Below are 20,364 nucleotides of genomic sequence, written 5' to 3'. Positions count from 1 at the left end.
AAGCACAAATGGGAAGAAAACAGAATTTGCTCGTGCAGAGCAAATGATGCTTTTCAGAGAGAGCCTTGAGACTGGATAATGCTTGTTGCAGTGAAGGCAATGCAGGGGAATAGCTGTAAGCATCACCCAGGCAATCCTTCTAGTAAAGATGGCACAGAAAGATTAATTCTAAGGGACTTGAGTATGTGCTTAATAGTAATGATTGAGACTAATGAATTCTCACACCCATGTTGCTCTCTGCAAGTCCAAAGATAGACTCTTCCATTGATATCTGAGAGTCTTAGGACCCCTACGTATATGGAAGAGATGTTTTCCGGGGAAGAAAAAGTACCTTTCCTCTTCCTATTTTCTGAACTACCAGTAAATATAAAGTGTTTGAATTACGTCCATTTCCTCACCAGAAAGGACAGCAGAGAAGTATTTGAAAGACAGCACAGCCATAATGAGTACATTTGACAGATCATTTCACTTTAGCAGGTGAGCACAAGACAAAGTTTGAGATCTGAGGCTATAATATGGCATCTTTCAGAAACCAACAGAAATGATAGCAAAAGTCATTAACAAAACCAGCTGATAAATCTGTGACAGATGCCCAAAGCAGTTGTATAGTTAAGTCCTTGACCCATGTTAGACAAAAATCTAAAAATAATTTTTAAAAATGTAGTGATAATGTAGGAACTAAATCCAGTACACACATAGTTTTCTTTCCACATCAAGGCATTTTATTGAGGTATAAATTTTGCAGAAGATGAGGTAACAATTTGCATAGAATTTACACAAAATAACTTCACAATTAAAATTTAATTGGCATTAACTACTGTCTGTGGAGGATCGATAATCCCTGCTTGTTAAACTCTCCCCAATGCACAGTTCTGTTAATGCTAGTGGTAGGACCACATAGAAGGTACAGCAGCTGTGGGTAATGAGACCAGTCAGACTGAAAATGCTTTCACATCAACATTACAGCTTCATTGCAACAGTTGTTTGTGTTAAGAGATGATTGAGACAGACAATCCTTGCTACAGCTTATAGTAAGCTTGTCCAATTCAAGAAAGGGGATGCTAATGCTCTTGTGGCATTGACAGTGGGGTGAGGGTGGTTGTGTTGTTTGGAGGTTATTGAGCTTTTTGTTTACATGTTTAAGAAAGATTTTCAGTTATTGGAATAAAAAGCCTCTGGTTGTTAAAGTTGGAACTTTGAGTTTGGCACTTGAGTTTTGTCAGGCTTGTTAAGGTTAAAACATGGAAGTCTTGGTAAATATACATTCCTGTGTTATTAAACACTCCTCTTACATACTTAGATGAAAATAAGTTCATTCTCTATTTCCTCAATTTCAGATTTTAAGTAATTCTATCGTGCATCTTTAGTGTAGCTCCCCTGAAGCTTGCAAAATAATTTCACAGAAAGTAGACTATGAAAAATTCAGTTACTATCTAACATGTTTAACATTCCCTGCTGGTGAATGTCAGTATTCTAAGACCTAGTAGCAATTCCTGCAAGACAGTAAGGATCAAGGTATCATTAGAACTACACTATAAAATGTACACAAGCATATACAGAAAATTAACCAGAGAAATATCAATTGTCCATTGAAAGTGAGGTTTCTAAACCAATTCAAAAATATTATCAAAATACAAAACCAGCTTAAAAAAATAGCCTGAGGTAAAAGTTAAATGCACGCAGCAATCTTTTCCTTAAAAAAATAGCTGTATGGAAAATCTAGGTACTTAGAAAGTTACTTACTGTCAATAAAACCTTTTACTAACCATTGTAAGGAGTACTTCAACTATACAAAAGTATATAAACATTAAAAAAGTACAATATTGTACTTTCTTTTAAAAATACATAGCTATGACAATTCAAACTTTTACCATACACACAGTTAACTGGCTTTGGGTTAGCTGCTACTGTTGTCCCTGGAACAGCCAGCTAATTCTGTGTGCTGCTGACTGTCAGCTGTGCTAGGACATGGTACTTTACTATGCCCGTTTGCCTGAGTAAGTCGTTGGCTGTAAAACAAAATGTAGGCTTGAGCCTTGCATACTTCCTCCATAGTGCACATGTTGAGTTTCGAATCATTGCAGTGTACCCAGAATCCTACAGTAAGGAAATACACACACACAAAAAAAGTCATCAGGACACTGATTTACTGAAGTAATTGCATTATATTTAATAATAAATTAGTATTCAGTTCCATTTAACGAGTTGTGTAGAAACTGTTTCAGTTGATCGAGTTTATTGCCTCTATGTTTTAAAAGCCCAGCTTAGCTTCCTCATATTTACAAGACAGTTTTATAGCCAGAACACATTTAACAAGCCAATACAAAAACTGTTGGTCTACAGAACTGCAATTCTCATTCTAGGCAGTTCAGTCACAAGTGATTGCCTTCTCCTTTTGAGAAAAGACAGTTATCTTGCTAGTTTAGAATCACAAACACCCCTTTCCCCCACACTGCTTATTTCAGAGCTGGTTCCTACCTCCTTCTGAATTGTAGCAGTAGGCAGTGTAGTGCCCTGAGCCGAACCCTTTCCCGTGATGCATTACCACAGCAGACAAGTCATAGATGAAGCAGTCAGGCAGGAGAGACTTGAGGGACTCTCTGCAGCAATAAGGCTCCATGTTTAGCATTTGGTCAAAACTAACATGTACGCCAATCTTCTCACGATGATTGCGTCCTGACCACCTGGAAAGTTAGTTAAATCAAATGAAAACTTAGGGTTTTTTCAAAGAAAGAACACAGCATTCTGAATTGTATTTTAAAATAATACTTTCACTAATTTTTTTTGCACAAAGTAAATGCTAGGTTTTTTGTAGGCTTCCCCTTTCACTTCTTTATTTCAAGGCCTTTTTAAAATGTGTGATGGTGCTTACTATTCTCATCTTCTGAAACATCTATCTTAAGATCTGTGTAATGGTGAGTAGGAAGTACTTCCCACCTATTATACCTCATTGGTATTTCTCATTTTTTCTCTATCTCCTCCTTCTCATCAGTTTTCTTTGTGTTAGGGACACTGTATTCATGTGTGGGCTAAGAGTTCACAGAGACACAGTGTCTGCTTCCTTACTCTCAGGTTAATGTATTTGGTTATATGAAGGTTATCTGGGACTTCCACTGAATACAGTCCGGGTTTGTACATGTGACTGTGAGCATTTTCCTCTACCCACAGATATCACAAGATTGATTTTTTGCCAATGCAGTTCACACCAAGATTAGTAGAAAAATAAAAGTTTCTAGTAACTACTTGTCATCATACTAGTAAAGGGAAATTAAACTGATGCTCAATAACATAGATCCCAAACAACCAAAGAGCAGGAGTGAGTCTGTCAGTTTGCAACACTTTCTGTTGTGGTGCTACTTACCTAAACCGTTTAAGGTGTAATCTGAGAACCCGAGGTAGTCGACACACCATAAGCTGCTTCTGGGCTTCTGTGAGTATAACTGGTTTAGAAGAAAACTTCCTTCGTTTTGCTGAGGTCAAACACAGTTACACAATACAAATCATGGTAACAGCCTCATATTTCAGTCTAAGATTTATCCACGAAATTTGCGTGGACCTAAGTATCTATGGGATGTGCCTCCTTAAGAGGGATACACTCTGAGAGCCATTTTGCAAGGATTCTTTTGTGATGCAAGTAAAAAATACTTGTGGTCACTTACATTAGTCACCTTAATTTAAAAATCTCATGGTGTCTTCCAGCAGCTGGGAGTATTAGAAACCCCGTTAGTGTGTGATGACACTGATCTAAGAGAAGCATCACACTGCAAAACATGTTTTGAACATTTTAATCTTCTAGGTGATGAGTAACAGCTCTCAGGTGACCACACCAGGACATAAGAAGGTCTTTGTTTGCAACATACTTTTAAGACTTTTAGTACTTTCCCTCTATACTTCCATTGTCAGGGTATATTTCACACAGAGAACATATGTATGAGTACATACTGCCTTTACTCACTGTTGCACTGATCACATGCATATATCTTTCCTTCCAAAGCTTCAGTTTCTGTAAACTTGGCCAGCATTTCTGTCAGCAGACATGGATACTGAGATGACATCTCCTTGCCGTTGCAGTGATACCTCTCGGGAAACTCCAGGGACAGGTCCCAGAAAGGTTCTATGGTATTTGATTTATTGTCACAGGCAAGACATGTTACCTGTAAAAAGATGTTTCAGCAGTTGCTTACACTCAGACATTTACATTGCTCGAAGCACACCATAACAAAGCTCTAAAAATAATTTTTTTTCCCTAGAGATAACCAATGTAACCGAAGACAAGACATAGTCTTTAACAAAGGAAATGATAGACCTAATTTCTTTTCTCTGAAACAGCATGTCCAATATTGTTATCACGAACAAGTACGCGTTCTTATGTTTTACTGAGAAACAAAACCAGTGTCAAAATGCTCGGTCTGGGACTGTCCAAAAGAAAGCAGCTGGTGAAGTCTCAGGAGTCTTTTCTCCAAAGGAAAATTTACATGAGAAATTATAGTTTAGGTTAATTTAAAAATAAATAAAAATAAATTTTAAGAAACCACACACACACACACACACACAAAAGGAACAGCTGGGGATTTTAAAGTCATATCCTTCTTACTTTGTAAGTCTTCCAGGGAAGCCTGGATTAGGAAGCACACTTCTTCAAATTAAAATTAACAGGTAAAAATAATTTATTTCTTCTTTCAGTAAGTGGATCCATCGTCACACTAGGGAAAGGACAAGCAGTAAGACAACATAAATAAAATGTCAAGAAGTGAAGAGAGTCAACCTGGAAAATGCAGGTAATACAGCAGGGGACAATTAATTTCTGGTAACATTCAATATTTAGGAAAGTAAGTTAAAAGCAGTAGCTCTTCTAAGTTGGAAAAACAACACATTAGGCCCTGCATGCTTCCTATTCAGGAATATATCACAAGTTGTTTGGAACAACTAATACAAGACAGATAATAAAGGAATGAAAAATCCATGTGGCATCCAAAGATTGTTATTTCACAGGCACAACTTATGCTGCTGCTGTTCTGTTCTGCATAAGTTCAGTACAGTTCCCTTCAACTGGGTTAGTAAACCTGTGTAAGTGTGAAAATACACTCAGCTTTGTTCAAGAGCTCCTTTATTCTCCTCTGAAGGTTTGCTGTCAGGTAATTATTCATCCTGCTTTGTTACGTCAGGACCGATCTGGTACCCTCCTCCTCAGGTGTTCTTGTCAGTCATTATTTAATGCAAGAGCCCCAACAGCTTGCACACGATCTATGCATTAGCCACCTACTGCACATGTGTATTTGTGCTCCAGCAGAGATGTTTAGCAGAGGAGTTAGGAAAGCTGTTCACTGCTTTAAGTTCTAAGATGAAAATGCCACTGCCTTGTTCTTAGAAAACAAAACTTCAAACTTACATAGCGGAAAAGAGGAGAATCTTCTGTTTTAATTTACACTGACAGGAGCTTCTTTTGTAAGTGCTAACATCTGGCAACGTTTCAAAGCCACAAATTATTAGTAATTCAGAGCTGGAATCTAGACTTGGAGACAAAATGGTATGTTTGGCCACAGTTCAAGCTCACTCCAGCATAAACACTGAATGAGTAATAGATTCTGCTGTACAAATGGGTAATTTTGCTGGGCCAAAAGCTTGTTCAATTGATGAGTTACTTCAGAATTTGTTGCACATGAAGACACACTTAAGATTAATGGGCTTGGGATGAAGAACGCATGTGAACTCAATACAGACCATTTTAGCAAGCTCCGAGGTTTTAAACTTTAGGTACTATGTTAATAATCTAGGTTATTTTAAGATCCTCTTTCCCAACTGGATAATAAGTACTATCCCAGAGAAAAAGAAATGATTAATAGACCCAGCTTCCATTTTTTGCCTCTCCAAAGACCAGAAAAAGATAAACTGATGCAAAAGAGCTGCTTCTCATCTCATCGTGCAACTATGAGCGAAGTCCACTTATGGGGACAAAATCCTGTGCTGACACACAGCTGCACTTATTTCCTCAAATCCAAGACAGTCCTCCTCACTGTGACACTGCAGCAGAGTTAAATTCTGGGATTTTTGTACCTCCCAAGAGCCAAGTAACCTGACACACTTGGGCAGGCACTTACCCAACCACAAGAGCCGCTGTGCGCTGCCTGCTCCGGTGCAGGATCCCTCCCACCCCGGGGGCGAAGGAGAGGGAAATCGGGGCGGGGACAACAGTTGCATTTTTCTTAGCCGGGCCTGAGCTCACAAATTGGATTACCCAAAAAGTAGGATGATTCCTACCATTCTGTGGAATCCATCTGTACTGGCCTGGCCTGTCCATTGGCACTGGCTTCACAACACTCTCATCACTTCTTTCTGTCCTAAATGGAACTCCTTTATCTCACACTCCAACTACCATCCACACAGTGCAACCCAGATTTTTTCCCTGAAATTGTAAAACTGTTCAAAAATTTGAACGAGATCTGAGGTTTTTATAAAATAACAAAAAGAATCTCAAACATGAACTGAAAGGGCAAAAGCTTTATGCATCTGTTCAATGCAACCTTTTATAGTATAACTATTCACAACAGTAATAGGGAAGTGAGTCTGCTCTAATAATCTGGTTAGTGATGTGTATCTTTATGACTATATTTTATAAATTCAGAGTTTGATTCCACCTCCCCATTAGAATCCATAATTGGTATTTTAGGAAGCCTTAATACTGTAATTTATAACAAAGCCACATGAGACATTAGAGCAATGAAAGTAAATTACTGGGTTTAGCTAGTTTGAAATCTCTACCTTATGTTCTGCCCTGACCACCCTCTCATGCCTTGAGACACGGGTACTAAATACTATTGTTTGTTAAAGCTTAGTATTCAATCATGGGCCAAAGGCCAGACTGAAAAAGAGCTGGATCAAATAGCTTGATTCAAGCTAAGCATGGGGACCACTCAGACAAGCATCACTGTGGCCACAATAACTTGATGGACAGCCACTGCCCTGGACGGCATTCAGTGTAAATGCAGCCAAAGAAAATGGTTAACATATTGCTGCAGAGGAAGCCAACTCCATCATCAACTGTTTTGCCTGTTCCCTGCACTTGCATGAAGAAAACTCTTATCACCTCTGCCCTAACAATTTTGTTAGTTTTTAAGAGCAGTAAAAACAGCAGTCCCATTTTTTATGCTTTCACGACTAAAGTTTTCACTAGATGAGAAATATATACGGTAACTAACAATTCAATTTTGCCACAGCAAAGACATTGAAACTGAAGGGGGATCTCTAGAATACTGCTATATGAAATTCATATGAAGACTATATAAAAAAACCCTAAACTTTGTAGTGATGAGCATAAAGCATTATTAAAATGATCTCTATCTACCTAGTGGAATAACAGACATAAACACAGCAAAGTGTGGTCTGTGATTCAATGGCCTTTTATAGTTTAATTTAAAATGTCACCATCTAGTAGGAAAGCAACTTGACAATCATTCTGAGTTCCAGGCTAAACATAAAAATACAAAGACCAACACCAAAATATAGAAACCAGTACACAGGCCATCAGTTGGTTTAAATGCAAATCCTGCCATTACTTACCGGAAGTTCTAATCTTTAACAGCCTATTCAGTGGGAGACAAAACTCAGCATTCTCCCCCAAAATCTAACTCAGCTACCCAAAACTGAAGGCTTTCAAACAGCCCAAGGATTACAAATTTCTCCTTTCCTCAGCCCCTCTGACCTTAGTTTACACACTACATGGTTATAACCTTCTGGGTCTTGGCGTATTCCTTTCTCTGAGCACTGCACATTGTTCTGCTGCGCTGAGCAGAGGTGGGCAAGCATTTTGCTTAGATTCCACCTTAAACATGACCAGGAACTAATCAAACTGCTTGAGATTTTTTAAGCATGCCCAGAGGTATCAAAAGCCAGCCTTTAGTAGGCATTGCTGTAATAAATACTGGAGCCAATTATTTTGAACTCAGCAAGTTTGCAGAGGGCACAGAGCAGGGAAGAGCGGCTGGCAGGCCAGCTGGGGGCACTGCCACACAAGGGCAGCAGGACGGCCCGCCAAAGGGGACAACAGGAACCTCGTGCAGCTCTGCAAAGGCAAATGCCACGGCCTGCACCTGGGCAGGAATCGCCCCAGGCACCAGTCCAGGCTGGGTGGGAAGCAGCTCCCCAGAGAAGGCTCTGGGGAACAAGCTGTCCATGAGCCAGCGCTGTGCCCCATGGCAGAGCAAACAGGCTCCGGAGCTGCATCAGGCAGAGCATCGCCAGCAGCTCCAGGCAGCTCATCCCTCCCCTCTCCTCAGCCCTGGGGAGACACAGCTGGAGTGCTCTGTCCAGTGCTTAGGAAAAAGGGAGACATGGATATGCTGGGCTGAGTCCACCAAAGGGCCAGGAAGATGATGAAAGCGCTTGGAGCAGCTGACACAGATGGAGGAGAGGCTGGGAGAGCTGGGAGTGTCCAGCCTGGAGAGGGAAGCTCAACGTGGATTTGATCCTTGGGCATGTGTGTATATACACTTAAGGACAGACACCCCATGGGGTGAGTGAAGAAGCCTGAGCTAGGCTTTTCGCCCTGGTGCCCAGTGAGAGGATCAGAGGAAAGAGGCCCACAGTGAATGAAGCATGGGAGGTTCCCTTTAGACAGCAGAAGAAACTTTTGACTGTGAGGATGGTGGAGCACTGGCACAGGCTGCCAGGAGAGGTTTTGGTGTCTCAGCCTTGGGGCTGTGGAAAGAAAACCCTGACTGCACACAGACCTGAGCAACCTGTTCTAGTTCACCCTGTTTTAAGCAGAGTGGGACAGGACGATTTCCAGAGATCCTTTCCACTCTCGGCAATTCTGTGAAAACACACGTGGGTATGTGCATATGCACAAGTGTACGTGAACTTACTCAGGAAGTAATCATAAAAAGGAAGAATGAAAGCTGAGCAACTGAGGGAATACAAACAATGGTTGGTAACAAAAAGGTTTTATAAAATAATAATTTGATCTCCACCTATTGTTTTGGCAGTTATTTTGTTATTATTAGATTCAAATATACCTTCACATCTCTTCATACAAAAAATTAAGAATACCAAAAACATACGGTAATCTGGATTATTATTTTGGCATTAAGAGTAGGTTAAAATATTCAGAATCATCCTGCCTGGTTTACAGAAAAATAACTTTTTCCTGGTAATTCTCATGACAAGAGGTTTATTTTCTACTTCAGGAAAAAGTTTTAAGGTTTTAACAACACAGAAATTTTATCAACATAGTGGCCAAAAAGCACAACATATGAAACATCCAGCATTTCTTTTTCTTAGTAACTACCACTTAGTTCCAGAAAGCTTTTTACTACACAGATTGAATTGCAGGACAGTTATATTTTCCAATTGAGTGCCTCCAAATCAGTCGTATCAGAATAATTTCTCTTCTTTCACCATTTTCCATGTCCTGATGGTCTATTAAAATTTAAATATGATCCAAAAGCGCCTTCCAACTTTCAAGCAAGCAAAACCTGTGTACTTAATGTTACCCCAAGGGTAAAACAATTTAGTTAAAAAGCAGAAGTTCAGGAGGTGAAAGCTGTATCTGCACATAAGATTTTGCCACTATGAGTATCTGCAAATTTCCTAGATCTGCTAAGCTGCCTTCTTAGCTCAGCCAGGTTGTCTGTACCACCTTCACAAACACTTTGTGCCAGTTTCCACATTCCCCCTCCCTCCTCTGACAAAAAATTAATATTGGTAAAACTACAGACAGAGTTTCTGCTTGTAAGATTTCTGAGTACATGTGGCACACAGTTTCCCCAAAGCAGTGCTGAAAATGTATCTTTGGTTTGAAAGCTAAAATATTCTATTGCAGTATCTGGATTTTTTAATCCACTTCCTTGATTAATCTGGACCAAGTTTGAAACAAAGATACTTCAAAAATTGTTGCATAAACTGTGCTATTTAGTTGATACCACTTAGAAAAACAAGTCAAAAGAACTCTTGGGGGAGACAGTAGCTAATACTTGAGCTCTTGAAGAGTATTTCAAAGATCTGTGAACCAGTGTGGGTCAGTTCACCACTGCCACACAACTTCATAGCACAGCAGTGTCTCCTTTCCCACTGAAGGACTGAGGATGAGAGATGGTCCTTCCACAAGAGCACAAGCACTGAGAGACTGAAAACAACTGGTATTTTAATAGATATGTTGGCCTCTGCTTACAGTACCAGTGGGTTTCAGAATATGAACCACTGCTCAGGTTTACAAGGTACAAACTCCTTTCCAACAGCACAACTTTCCCCAGACAGTCACTGCAGGAAGTCTGGCATGTAAAGAGACAGAAAAGGGAAGGGTTTTGTAGTTACGTATCCCATCTTTACTTCCCTTAGATGTAACGGGTATCAAAGTTTCACAGCCTGTACTGCAGAGCAAAGAACTGAAGTCCTAAAAAGCATATTAGAATAAATATAAAATGAAAAAAAAAAAAAGAAGGAAAAAAAAGAAATACCAAAGGCAATCTGCTCATGCTGTTCCTGTAGTTAGCCATTACCTAGTCTAATACTCCATAAAACAGTAAAGTATTTCAGGCTTTAAATCAACTGACATAATAAAACACAAACAACCAGCTCATAAAATGTGCAACTGTTTTGAAAAGCTTTTTCCAGTTATCAAAAAGTAATCTACCTGAGATTCTCACACACTCAGTTCTCTCCTTTTTTTAATCTTATATCCTAAATTCAGTTAGTGCTGAACCAAGCAGCCATTTCAACAGCAACACACTGATGGCAAACTCAGGATTACGACTGCCTTTCAAGTTAAATTAGCATAGCCAGAACAAGGATGAAAAATGTTTTATTGCATATGTGAAAGTAATGCCAAACCTAGGTAAATACACGGTTTATCTGCATTGTAAGTGATCCTCTGTCAAGTATGTCAATAGTTCACAGTATTCCTGAGGTTTGAAGGTCAAGAATATTTACTTCACTGCACTTGAGTATCTCACAGAATCAAGTGCCTTGAACTGGTATTTTCAATCCAAAGGGAAAGTATAGTAACTTTTTAGTGATTCTAAAACAGAAGGCAACTGCACAGAGAAACATGCTCCTCAATTCCCCATCTTCACTTTAGTAAGATGTAACTTATTAAATACGCTGGACTAACATCCCATCCTATTTTTAATAAATACAGCAGGCAACAGCTTCAGCTATCCTCTAGAGAGAAACTGTAATACTGTCACTGCTTGTAGGTAGATAAAGTAAAGCCTACAAGGACTATTAGTACACTCCTTGTTTTTAAGAGCTAACATTGACAAAGATGTGGTAACATAGCAAAAAGTCTTTTTTTGTTGTTTTTTCAGCCCCACGTGGATGTTTTCTTGCCTTGTTAACTTTGTTAAAGCAGTTCTGACAAATGCCTAGTGAAATCATGTTGTAGAAATCTTATTGAGAAAAGTAAAATAATTGCCTAAGAGAGTTTTTAAAGCTTCCATGTGCAAACACCTGGGACTGAATCATTAAGATGACCCAAATATATTTAACAGGTAGAAATGTAAATCTTCAGGGGTTACATTTTCCTTATAATACTTATCATGTTCAGAAGTGCTAAAAAAGACTAAACTGAAATAAAGGAGAGGCAGAAGACAAAGGGAACATTAGGAAGGGTAAAGTGTTGACCAGTCTGTGGGAATCTCCTAGTAAGCCAGGGAGAAATTACTACAGATAACAGTTCCAGTACTCTTTTTCACTTCAGAGATTCAAGTTCATCAAGGCTGTATTTTGCATTCAGACATTGACCAGCTGCAGGAAGAGCTGTGTGCTGTAGTCAGAAGATAGCTCAAAACTATTTAATTCCCTTTCAGTTTTATTCAATAGAGTGGAGTTTGTTTCAATTTACTCAGTAGTGAATTCTCACTATTCCCCTCCCTGGTCTCCGGAAGGTGGGAGTGTTTCTAGTCACAATCCTCATCACAAAACAAAGCTAAAATATGTGAAAGAAGTGGTACCACCAAAATGATGCCTGTGTCTTTAGAGCCTTGAATATTCTTACCAAAAGAATGAATCCTGTAAGGCCTGGAATGCAACCAAACCTTGTCAGTGTTCTTAAACAATTACTTCATTTTACTATCAAAGTTCCTATTTTGGAGAGAAATGGGATTTTCAAACAAAATTCTTTAATGACATAATACACTAGACACAGTAGCACCACACTGATACAAAACACATTAACTACCCCAAGGAAAGGAAGTGCGTCAACAGAAATGCTCTTACACTGGGCCAGACGGAAGGTAGAGGATGATCCAGTTTTAACAGTAGATCTAATTTCTAGATGTTAATTTCTAGTAGTTTCACAAAACCTAAAATGACTAAAAGCTAACGTGCTGCAAACAATACTGTGACCTTATTACGAAGTTTACAGGCATTGCAGCAGTAACCAATCTTACCTTAGTCAAAACCCACTGGGATATCTAAGCTTCATGTACTACAACATTAAGCCACCAATCAGAACAGTGGAAACAGGCACATTTTCCATTTCTGTTAAACCTCTTCTTTACACATTTTATTCATCAAATACTTCTGCATTCCGTCAGTAACATATGCACACATACTAAAGATCAATTCCAGGAAGCCAAGATTTCCCAACTTCTGTTCCTGCTGCAATGTGGTTAGTTTTTAGAGTAATTCAACAGAAACAAGCACTTGTTTGTTCAGTCAGTTCTCAGACATTTGTATACACACAGTTGGGATATGCATAACAGTAAGTGAACACACTGAAATACTTAATAGGGCACCAAGAAAGAAGAAGAAAAAAAAGAGTAATCATGCAGAAAAAGGAAAACCACCACTGCCTCCACCCCACAAATTTGGTTCCTGTCTTGAGAAAGCCTTCTGTATCTTTGTGTGGTAACAGAAGTATGAGTATTTCCGTACATAAAATGAAGACATGTAATTACTCAGTGGTAATGAATTTCAAATTCGAGCTATTTACTGAAATAACATCCTGTTTGACATCCATTACCTAATCAGTTTCCACTTAGATGACATTAACACCCTCCTTGCCACCTTTTATCTAGTGCCACAGGAAGGATAAACTAGATACTTGTAAATTCTTTATTCCTTCAAATTAGTTAGTGCTTAACAGCAAAGAAAAATAATTCTCAGTAGTTTGAAAGGTGTGTTTTAAAATACCAAATTTAACACTTTTATGATTACCAGGTGAGTCTTCTATTGATAGGACATTTCTTCTGAAACTCTGTGTATTATATCCTCCCCATCCCTCCTTGGTAGGTGTAAATGTATGAACCTTTGAAGTATGTCCATCACTGACTATATAAATCCAGAACTACAAATCATTACACCTTATAGAAAAAAAAAATCACAAAACATACCTGACTCAATAGCTGTCCATGAAAAATATTGTTAACCACATTCAAAACCTGTTTTATAAGTTTTCTTTGAGAAGCAGGGATAAGAGCTGGGTATCTGGTCCCTATAGTCTCCAGTTCTTGCTGTACTTTATCCAAAAGTTCACAGAGAAATTCCTGAGCATCTTGTTGGGCATAACCTCTGAAGGCTGGAATTAGTCTCCACACAGAATGAAGCATGGCAAAAGGAGACACCAGTGCCCATTTGCCAGACCACATAACCTGGAACAGAGTATGCAACTCGTGACAGAGAGAAATATGCTTTGAACTGGGCTCCCTGGGCTGAATGAGTTCCATACTTTTTGATGCTCCTCCACTTAATCCAGAGGATAAACTAGGCCGCCTCACAGAGTATGATCCCTTTACTTTCTCTTGGTTCTCGTTCACATGTAACGTTGAGGCAGCTATTGACGGGTGTTTAGATGAAGACCTGGTTTTACCATTGGTTGCTGTTGCCAGCAGATCCTGAGTTTGGTTGAGATCAAGCTTTAAAAAGCATTCTCGAAAAATAAGTAAGTGACTTAATACCTGCAGGACAGAATTCATATAGCATGTATTTCCCAGGTTTCTCAGTCCTGTTACCCCAGGAGTCACTGTGGGTCTTCGTTTAATTGGAGAGTCACTTATTTTTTTCAATCTCAAGTCATCTGAGGTATATGTCTCTGTCAACTCTGCCACAGATTCCACATTTTGTGATGTTTGAGGGCAGGATTCTGTTTTTGAGGACATTCTAATCTGATTTTGTAAACGACTACTCTTTCTTGGAGGCATCTTTTCCATCTCTGCTTTCAACTCACGCTTTCGTTCTTGTCTTCTCTTTCTCGCTTTGTCCTTTTTTTCCTCTGCTTCTGCCTGACGTCTTTCTTCTTCCAAAATCCTTTTTCCAGTGGGTGTCAGCTCAAGCCACGATCTGAATATTTTGCCAAGGAATGCACGCCGTCGGTGCCAGAGAGCTGTGAACAACCGATCTGCGTTCCGTAGCGTGGCTTGGGCCCCACCGTGTGAAAGGTAGGAATCATCACCCGTACCCATGGAACGCAAAGTCCTCCCACTTCGAGTAGTGCACTCATAGTTCTGACTCTTGATTGCACTTAACGTACTCCGCAACAGTTTTAAATCACCAGTTGCGTTATCGTTGAGAACGTAATCATCGCAGATATAACAGAAAACATACAGCTCGTTCACTTCCAACGCCACTGGGTGACTGCTCTCCTGAAAGTGCTTTAGTGCATGTTCCTCGATGTATCTTCCACATGCCACGTGTGAGCAGCTGAGACAAGCCCACACAGATTCTGTGGTATTGCAGTCCATGCAATGCCATTTCTGAGGATTGAGAATAGAGTGATCCTGGGCCAGTCGCAGACGTCCTACGTGCTTACACTTATCCATTATTAAAACTGAAACTGCAGGGGTATGTTGGCAAAATACATCATCCAAAAGATTTCCCATCCATGGTATTTCAATCTGCAACTAAAAAGAAAATATATAAATTACAGTTCATAAATAACCAACTGTATCTCTTTCACAGGCATCAATATACCAAATTCATATCTGAGGTTAAGATCATGACTGTCACCCCACCAAGTCCCACCAAACACTTGAAGGCAGTCAGTCATGTGGAGCTGCACCCAACAACAACAGCAGGTCAGCGTTCAGACTAAACTGAATGCCGCTGTTTATATTCCAGTACTTCCTGGCTCAGTCAGGACTGAAGCATACTAGCTATACTTTAAGCTTGTTTGGTTTTTTGTTTCTGTTTTGGTTTTGCCCCAAAGGAGCACTGATTTTGTTAAAACACAGTTACAGAGCTTGGATACAAACACCAAGTGAGACAGGTCGCCCAGAGAAGCTGTGGATGTCCCATCCGCAGAAGTGTTCATGGTCAGGTGGGATTGGGCCTTGAGCAACCTGGTCTAGTGGAAGGTGTCCCTGCACACTGCAGGGGGTGGGAGTACATAATCTTTATGGTCCTTTCCAACCGAAGCCATTCTGTGATTCTATTATTCCAAAATTCTTTTATCCCTAAGCATACAGGTGCAGAAGTGCAAAGTTCACTTAAATTTACTATGTTTGCACAGTGTCAACAGTTCAGACAAATGAGGCTTTATACAACTCAAACCTTTAATTAAACCACACCTTTAATTAAATCACTGCTCCTCTGTGCTCAGTCAAGCTCATTATACTATTTCTACAATAATGTATCTTGAACAAGTACATTTTAACATGTCATCTAACACCTCTGGAAAGGGTAATTTGGAAAAGCAGAACTCAAATTTTTAGTAAGGCAGAAATACCAGTAGATGTCTACCTTGGTTGCTGCAAACTTTATAAAAACTTGCATTTTGAACCAATCTTTCTAATCCAAAAAGAACATTTAAAAATCTGGCTAGCACTGGCTTACATCCTTTAGTAAGTTTATATGGTTTGCTCAAAGCTGCAGTTTTTGCTTTCTCTTATGAAGTGCATTTACCTAGAACAAAAACAGGCAGGCTTTCATTAGCAAAAATGAAAGAGACAGTGATTCCTTCTTTATGTTTTTACCATCTTTCTTTGACTACGTCTTGTTTAGCTGTATCATCTCGACACAAACGATAACGGTGCTATGATGTGTCAGGAAGTGATTACGTTTGATCTGGGGCATTCGTGCCCAACAGGTCACTGACTAGAGGGGCCACACAGCACCCACCAGCAGCAGCAGCAGGAGCACTGAGCACAGCACCTGCCAGGTGAAACAGTGAATTCACCTGAGGAGTTCCAAGGGTTTGTCAATATCCAGGCTATGGAAGTGAGACAAGTGATGCCATCACAAATGCACGCTGTGCACCTGGCCCAGGCTGTAGAAGATCAAGATGCTTTTACAGATAACCAAACCATGCTACAAAACTACTGAGTGATTTACACAACTCTCTGTAGAACCCAAAAAATTATATTCCAGCTATTATCCTTAAATATGCTAATACTTATCAATTTACAGTTCTGAAACACACAAGAATATGTTACTCAATGTGGAATACATGTTTAGTGTAAAATAAGCGTAAGATGAAGGGAATCCTAAATGACACCACTAAGGAAGGGAAATAGGTACATGGTTGCATTTGGCTAGGAAAGCAGCTTAAATTTTCCACTGGTACTTAGCAAAAAACCTGTTGTTAAAATATTTATCAAAAAATGGCTTAGTTTGTTAAATTGGCCCACATGTAGTGCCTTATAAAATACTACAATACAGATACTGGCATAAGAGCTGTAATAACTTTCTAAGCACATAATCAGCATCCAGCATTGCACATGTTGTATAGTTCTTATTCTGTACAGGACAAAAGGCTGAACAAGCTGTAGTGAAACTAAAATAGTGTACACTGTTTTACACACCCCTTTTAATCATTCTCACTCCTTTTAACTAAGAGTTATGTCCAGTCCATACACGCTGCACCAAAGAATTTCAGGCGCCAAGACCTCTGAGTACCCACTCAGCAATTCCCAGAGCAAGTACCAGCCATAGTGTATTATGGGAGGTCGGCATCCCTTGTGTGCTATGGTCAACAGATCACAAAAGAATGGTTGCTTATTCACCTTACTAGCATCCACAACATTCATTCCTTCTCAAAGACAATCTATTTGTAGGCCCCTAATTAGATTCCTTTACAAAAGGTTGTGCATAGTAAGTTTGCTTTGTGTATTATCTTTATAATTAAGACCGTTAACACTGTCCTGTAGTCTGACAACCTATTTTCCCCAACAAAGCTGAGCTTTTGTAACACTGATAAAATTCACAAAAATTTCAGAGTTGGACTGTGTATCTGTGTATATTAATTCCTCCTGGACTAATGAAGTAATACTTATGTAAAGTGTGCAGCAATAATTAAATACGGTATACAGGATTTTAAGTGATAAGACTCATATTTGTGTTTTTGGGCTAAGATGAATAGATTCTCCTGCATATTAGTAATGGTCCTTTGCAGCAGAGCAGAAAAGAACACTAAGCCCTGCCTTCCCACAGGGCTGTCACACACAGTAATGCTGTCAGTCAGGGCAGTCTGACAGGTCAACCCTCTTTGGTTTTGTTAAAGTCACTGAGTAAACACTGTGATTTATTTTTCCTTCTTTTTAATATTATATGGTCAGAATTAATTTTTTACTCAACGTTAAAAACATTATCAAAACTACTTACATGCCTCAGTGTAAGCAGATATTGGACTGAGGACAAAAGTAGTCTGCTGATTTCAGGATGACCACTGTGTAAACCAGGGTTGCACAATCAATCTCTTCATGCAAAAGCAACGCTATTCTAGGAAAGCGCAACATCAGCGCCTTGAAGGGAAAACCCTAAACCCCGACTCCCCCCCAGCCAAGCCAGCATGCACTTTCCCACCTACGTCGATGTGTGGAGAAAGGAGACAGGGTGGAAGGGGGAGGGGGAGGAAACATCTTGGCATGGGAGAAGTCTTTCTCTGAAGAAAATGTGAAGAAATCAAAATGCAGAGTTTGGTTAAAAAGATTGCAAAAAACTTAAGTGAGACCAAGAAAACTTCAGATGAATGTCAAGCATCACACAGCACGAATGTCTGAAGTACTGAGACCACATCACCTCACAAAATTTAAAAACTGTACCTTGGAACCAAAACTTGGCAAAATACAACACCTCAGGGAAAAAAAAACAGGAGTGAAGCGACAGATAACGGTGGAAGAAACGTGACAAATACTACATACTCATTCCCACACCTACTAGAAAGCTGCATAAAATAGTACAAGCAAATGCTCCAATGTTAAGATTCCGTAAAGTTATTCAGCACTAGTTTCTGCATTCTTCTCTCCTGAGGTTCAGTTCTGTGCACACACACAAAGAAACTTTGAATTAGTTGACCAGCACTTCAGAGATCAAGCCCCCTCTGTGTTCTTACCATTGACCTGAGCTGAAGTAGTAAGCAAAATAGCTACTAACATACAGACTAGTACAACTGAAAGCATTAAGTTGTCTGGAACACAGAGATACACAGAAATCTTTTCCTGCACCAAAGTTTCACAAGCTAGAAACAAGGATATATGGAAAAGGATTATTTAATTGAACCGTATTTCAACCTTACTGATATGCTCATTTCTTTTGTTTAACTCAAGAACAGCTGGCAAAATATAAATTCTTGAGTAATTCATGGGCTAAAAAGTACCTGATAACAAAAACGACTTAGAAATCAATAAAATTGATGTTGTTCTTCTGTTTTTGTTTCATGTACACAATAATTTAAGGTTTTAAGAATTTAAGATTTATTTTCACAGCTGATAGATTTTTAAAAAATGTAACTAAGTATAAACAGAATAAGTATTTTTCAGTAAGTCACTACTTTTGTAATTAATTGCTTGGCACATAGTCTCAAGTCTTGGACTAGAAATGCAGCACACAGCTTTACAATTACATATGTGCACACGTGTGTGTATGTGCTCTCCTGGGCCTCTTTTATATTCTAGCTTTTAAATCCGATGACCATTTACCAACTGACTTTCATCAGGTCCAGAGTACCTGTTTAGTATCTGAAAGCACGGGAACCTGGGTATTCGAACAACTGAAAGATTTGGATAAGAAGCACGTTCACTATAACTAGGCAGATGTACTGCTTTATTGCTTTCTTAAACGAGGAAAAAACTCAAGGAAACACTGATGCGCATTACTTCCAGCTGCAGGCTTAAAATCAAAGCAGCACTTCAAAAAGAAATTTTTGTATGTTATTTCCAACTTGAACAGGACAACCTTTGCCAAGAAAGCCCCCAGCCTCCTCTCTCTGGAGCCGTGCACATCGCCATGTAACTTTTTTTGCTCTATTTTCTTTTACCAGCTAAGGAACGTACCCCCGGAGCGCTGCCTGGAGTGGCCATTTACAACAGGACACCGCAGGCAGCGGCACAGCTCCACATTCGATGTCTCCCACAGCAAACAACCGCGCATTTCCTGCCGTGGAGAACTCGAGGTAAACAAACAACACAGACCGAAGCAGGAAGAACACATCCTTTCTTACAGGTCTGAGTTTACACTTGACAATTCTTCCCGTTCAGACAAACGAGCATCTCCGAGTGCCCTGACAGCTCTGGGGGACCGCCTGGCCGCTGCCCTGACAGCCCCTGCAGGCACAGACACCGCGGCGAGGTTCGCCCCGGGCTCGGTGCCGCGGTACGAGCTGCTCGGGGGGACGGTCCGGCGTGTCCCGGCGCACCGCGACATGGCGCGACTCAACAGGCAGGAGACCGAGCGGCGGGCCCTGGTCACCGCCGCCCTCTCCTCCTCCCCCGCGCTCCCTCACCTCCACATCTCCCCGGCGACGCTGCGACGTGCGAAGGGACGGCGGGCAGAGCGCAGAGGTTCCCCGCCACACACCGCGGGGAGGAGGCAGGACCACTGCCGCCCGGCGGAGGAGGCCGGTCCCGGGCCCCGCTCCCCCGGCCCCGCGCCGTGCCCCGCTCGCCCCGCGGCAACGAACTCCTCTGCTCGCGCGCCCCTGCGCAGCACTGCGCCGCCCTTCCCCGAGGGAAAGGCGCGGCCGCCCCGCGCTCCCCTCGGCCGGGCACCTGTTCCCGAGGGCCGGCCCGGGCTGGCAGCGCCGCCGCCCCGCTCCGCTCCTGTCCCGCTCCCGTCCCGCTCCCGTCCCGCACGCACCCGTCACCCGCCGCCGCCGCCATCTTGGGCGCCCCGAACCGCCGCCTCCGAGCGGCCACTCGGCGACGTCAGCGCCGCCCCGCCCGCGCCGAGCGCACCGCCCGCCGCCAGGGAAGGCAGCGGGGCCGGAGCGGATGGGCCGGCGGGGCAACGGGGCCGGGGGCGGCAGTGGGGCCAGCGGGGCTGGGGCGGCCAGGCGGGGCAGCGTCGCAAATGCCCCAGCGCCTACCCACCCCCCGCACCCACCTGCCGATCGCCATGTGCCGGCGGTGGGTCTGTCACCACATTTGTAGTGGCAACCGAAGTCCTTCCCACGCCCCCTCCCACCTCACCCGCCCGCCGGGCCGAGCGGGCCGGGCC

The 20,364-nt window shown here is 41.3% G+C and overlaps 1 protein-coding gene across 10 annotated transcripts; it reads right to left on the bottom strand.

Annotated features, from left to right (window-relative positions):
* Positions 1-705: 705 nt before the first annotated feature.
* On the bottom strand, positions 706-20,286 carry USP44 (ubiquitin specific peptidase 44). Of its 10 annotated transcripts, none has more exons than XM_071552054.1 (6): positions 20,251-20,286; positions 13,329-14,834; positions 3,956-4,154; positions 3,362-3,470; positions 2,479-2,684; positions 706-2,097 (listed from the first exon to the last, which is right to left on the bottom strand). In XM_071552054.1, the coding sequence occupies exons 2-6, from the start codon at positions 14,811-14,813 to the stop codon at positions 1,898-1,900; spliced, it is 2,199 nt and encodes a 732-aa protein (XP_071408155.1). In that variant the 5' UTR covers positions 14,814-14,834; positions 20,251-20,286; the 3' UTR covers positions 706-1,897. The 10 variants fall into 10 exon arrangements, with proteins under 10 accessions (XP_071408155.1, XP_071408158.1, XP_071408152.1 ...); XM_071552057.1 differs by having other exon boundaries at positions 13,329-14,828; positions 20,251-20,274; XM_071552051.1 differs by lacking the exon at positions 20,251-20,286 and adding an exon at positions 20,005-20,063.
* Positions 20,287-20,364: the final 78 nt, after the last annotated feature.

The sequence above is a fragment of the Pithys albifrons genome, chromosome 3 (assembly GCF_047495875.1).
Source record: "Pithys albifrons albifrons isolate INPA30051 chromosome 3, PitAlb_v1, whole genome shotgun sequence".
NCBI lineage: Eukaryota > Metazoa > Chordata > Aves > Passeriformes > Thamnophilidae > Pithys > Pithys albifrons.
The sequence above is the reverse complement of the archived record's forward strand: the minus strand, read 5'-3'. Positions and strand labels throughout refer to the sequence as shown.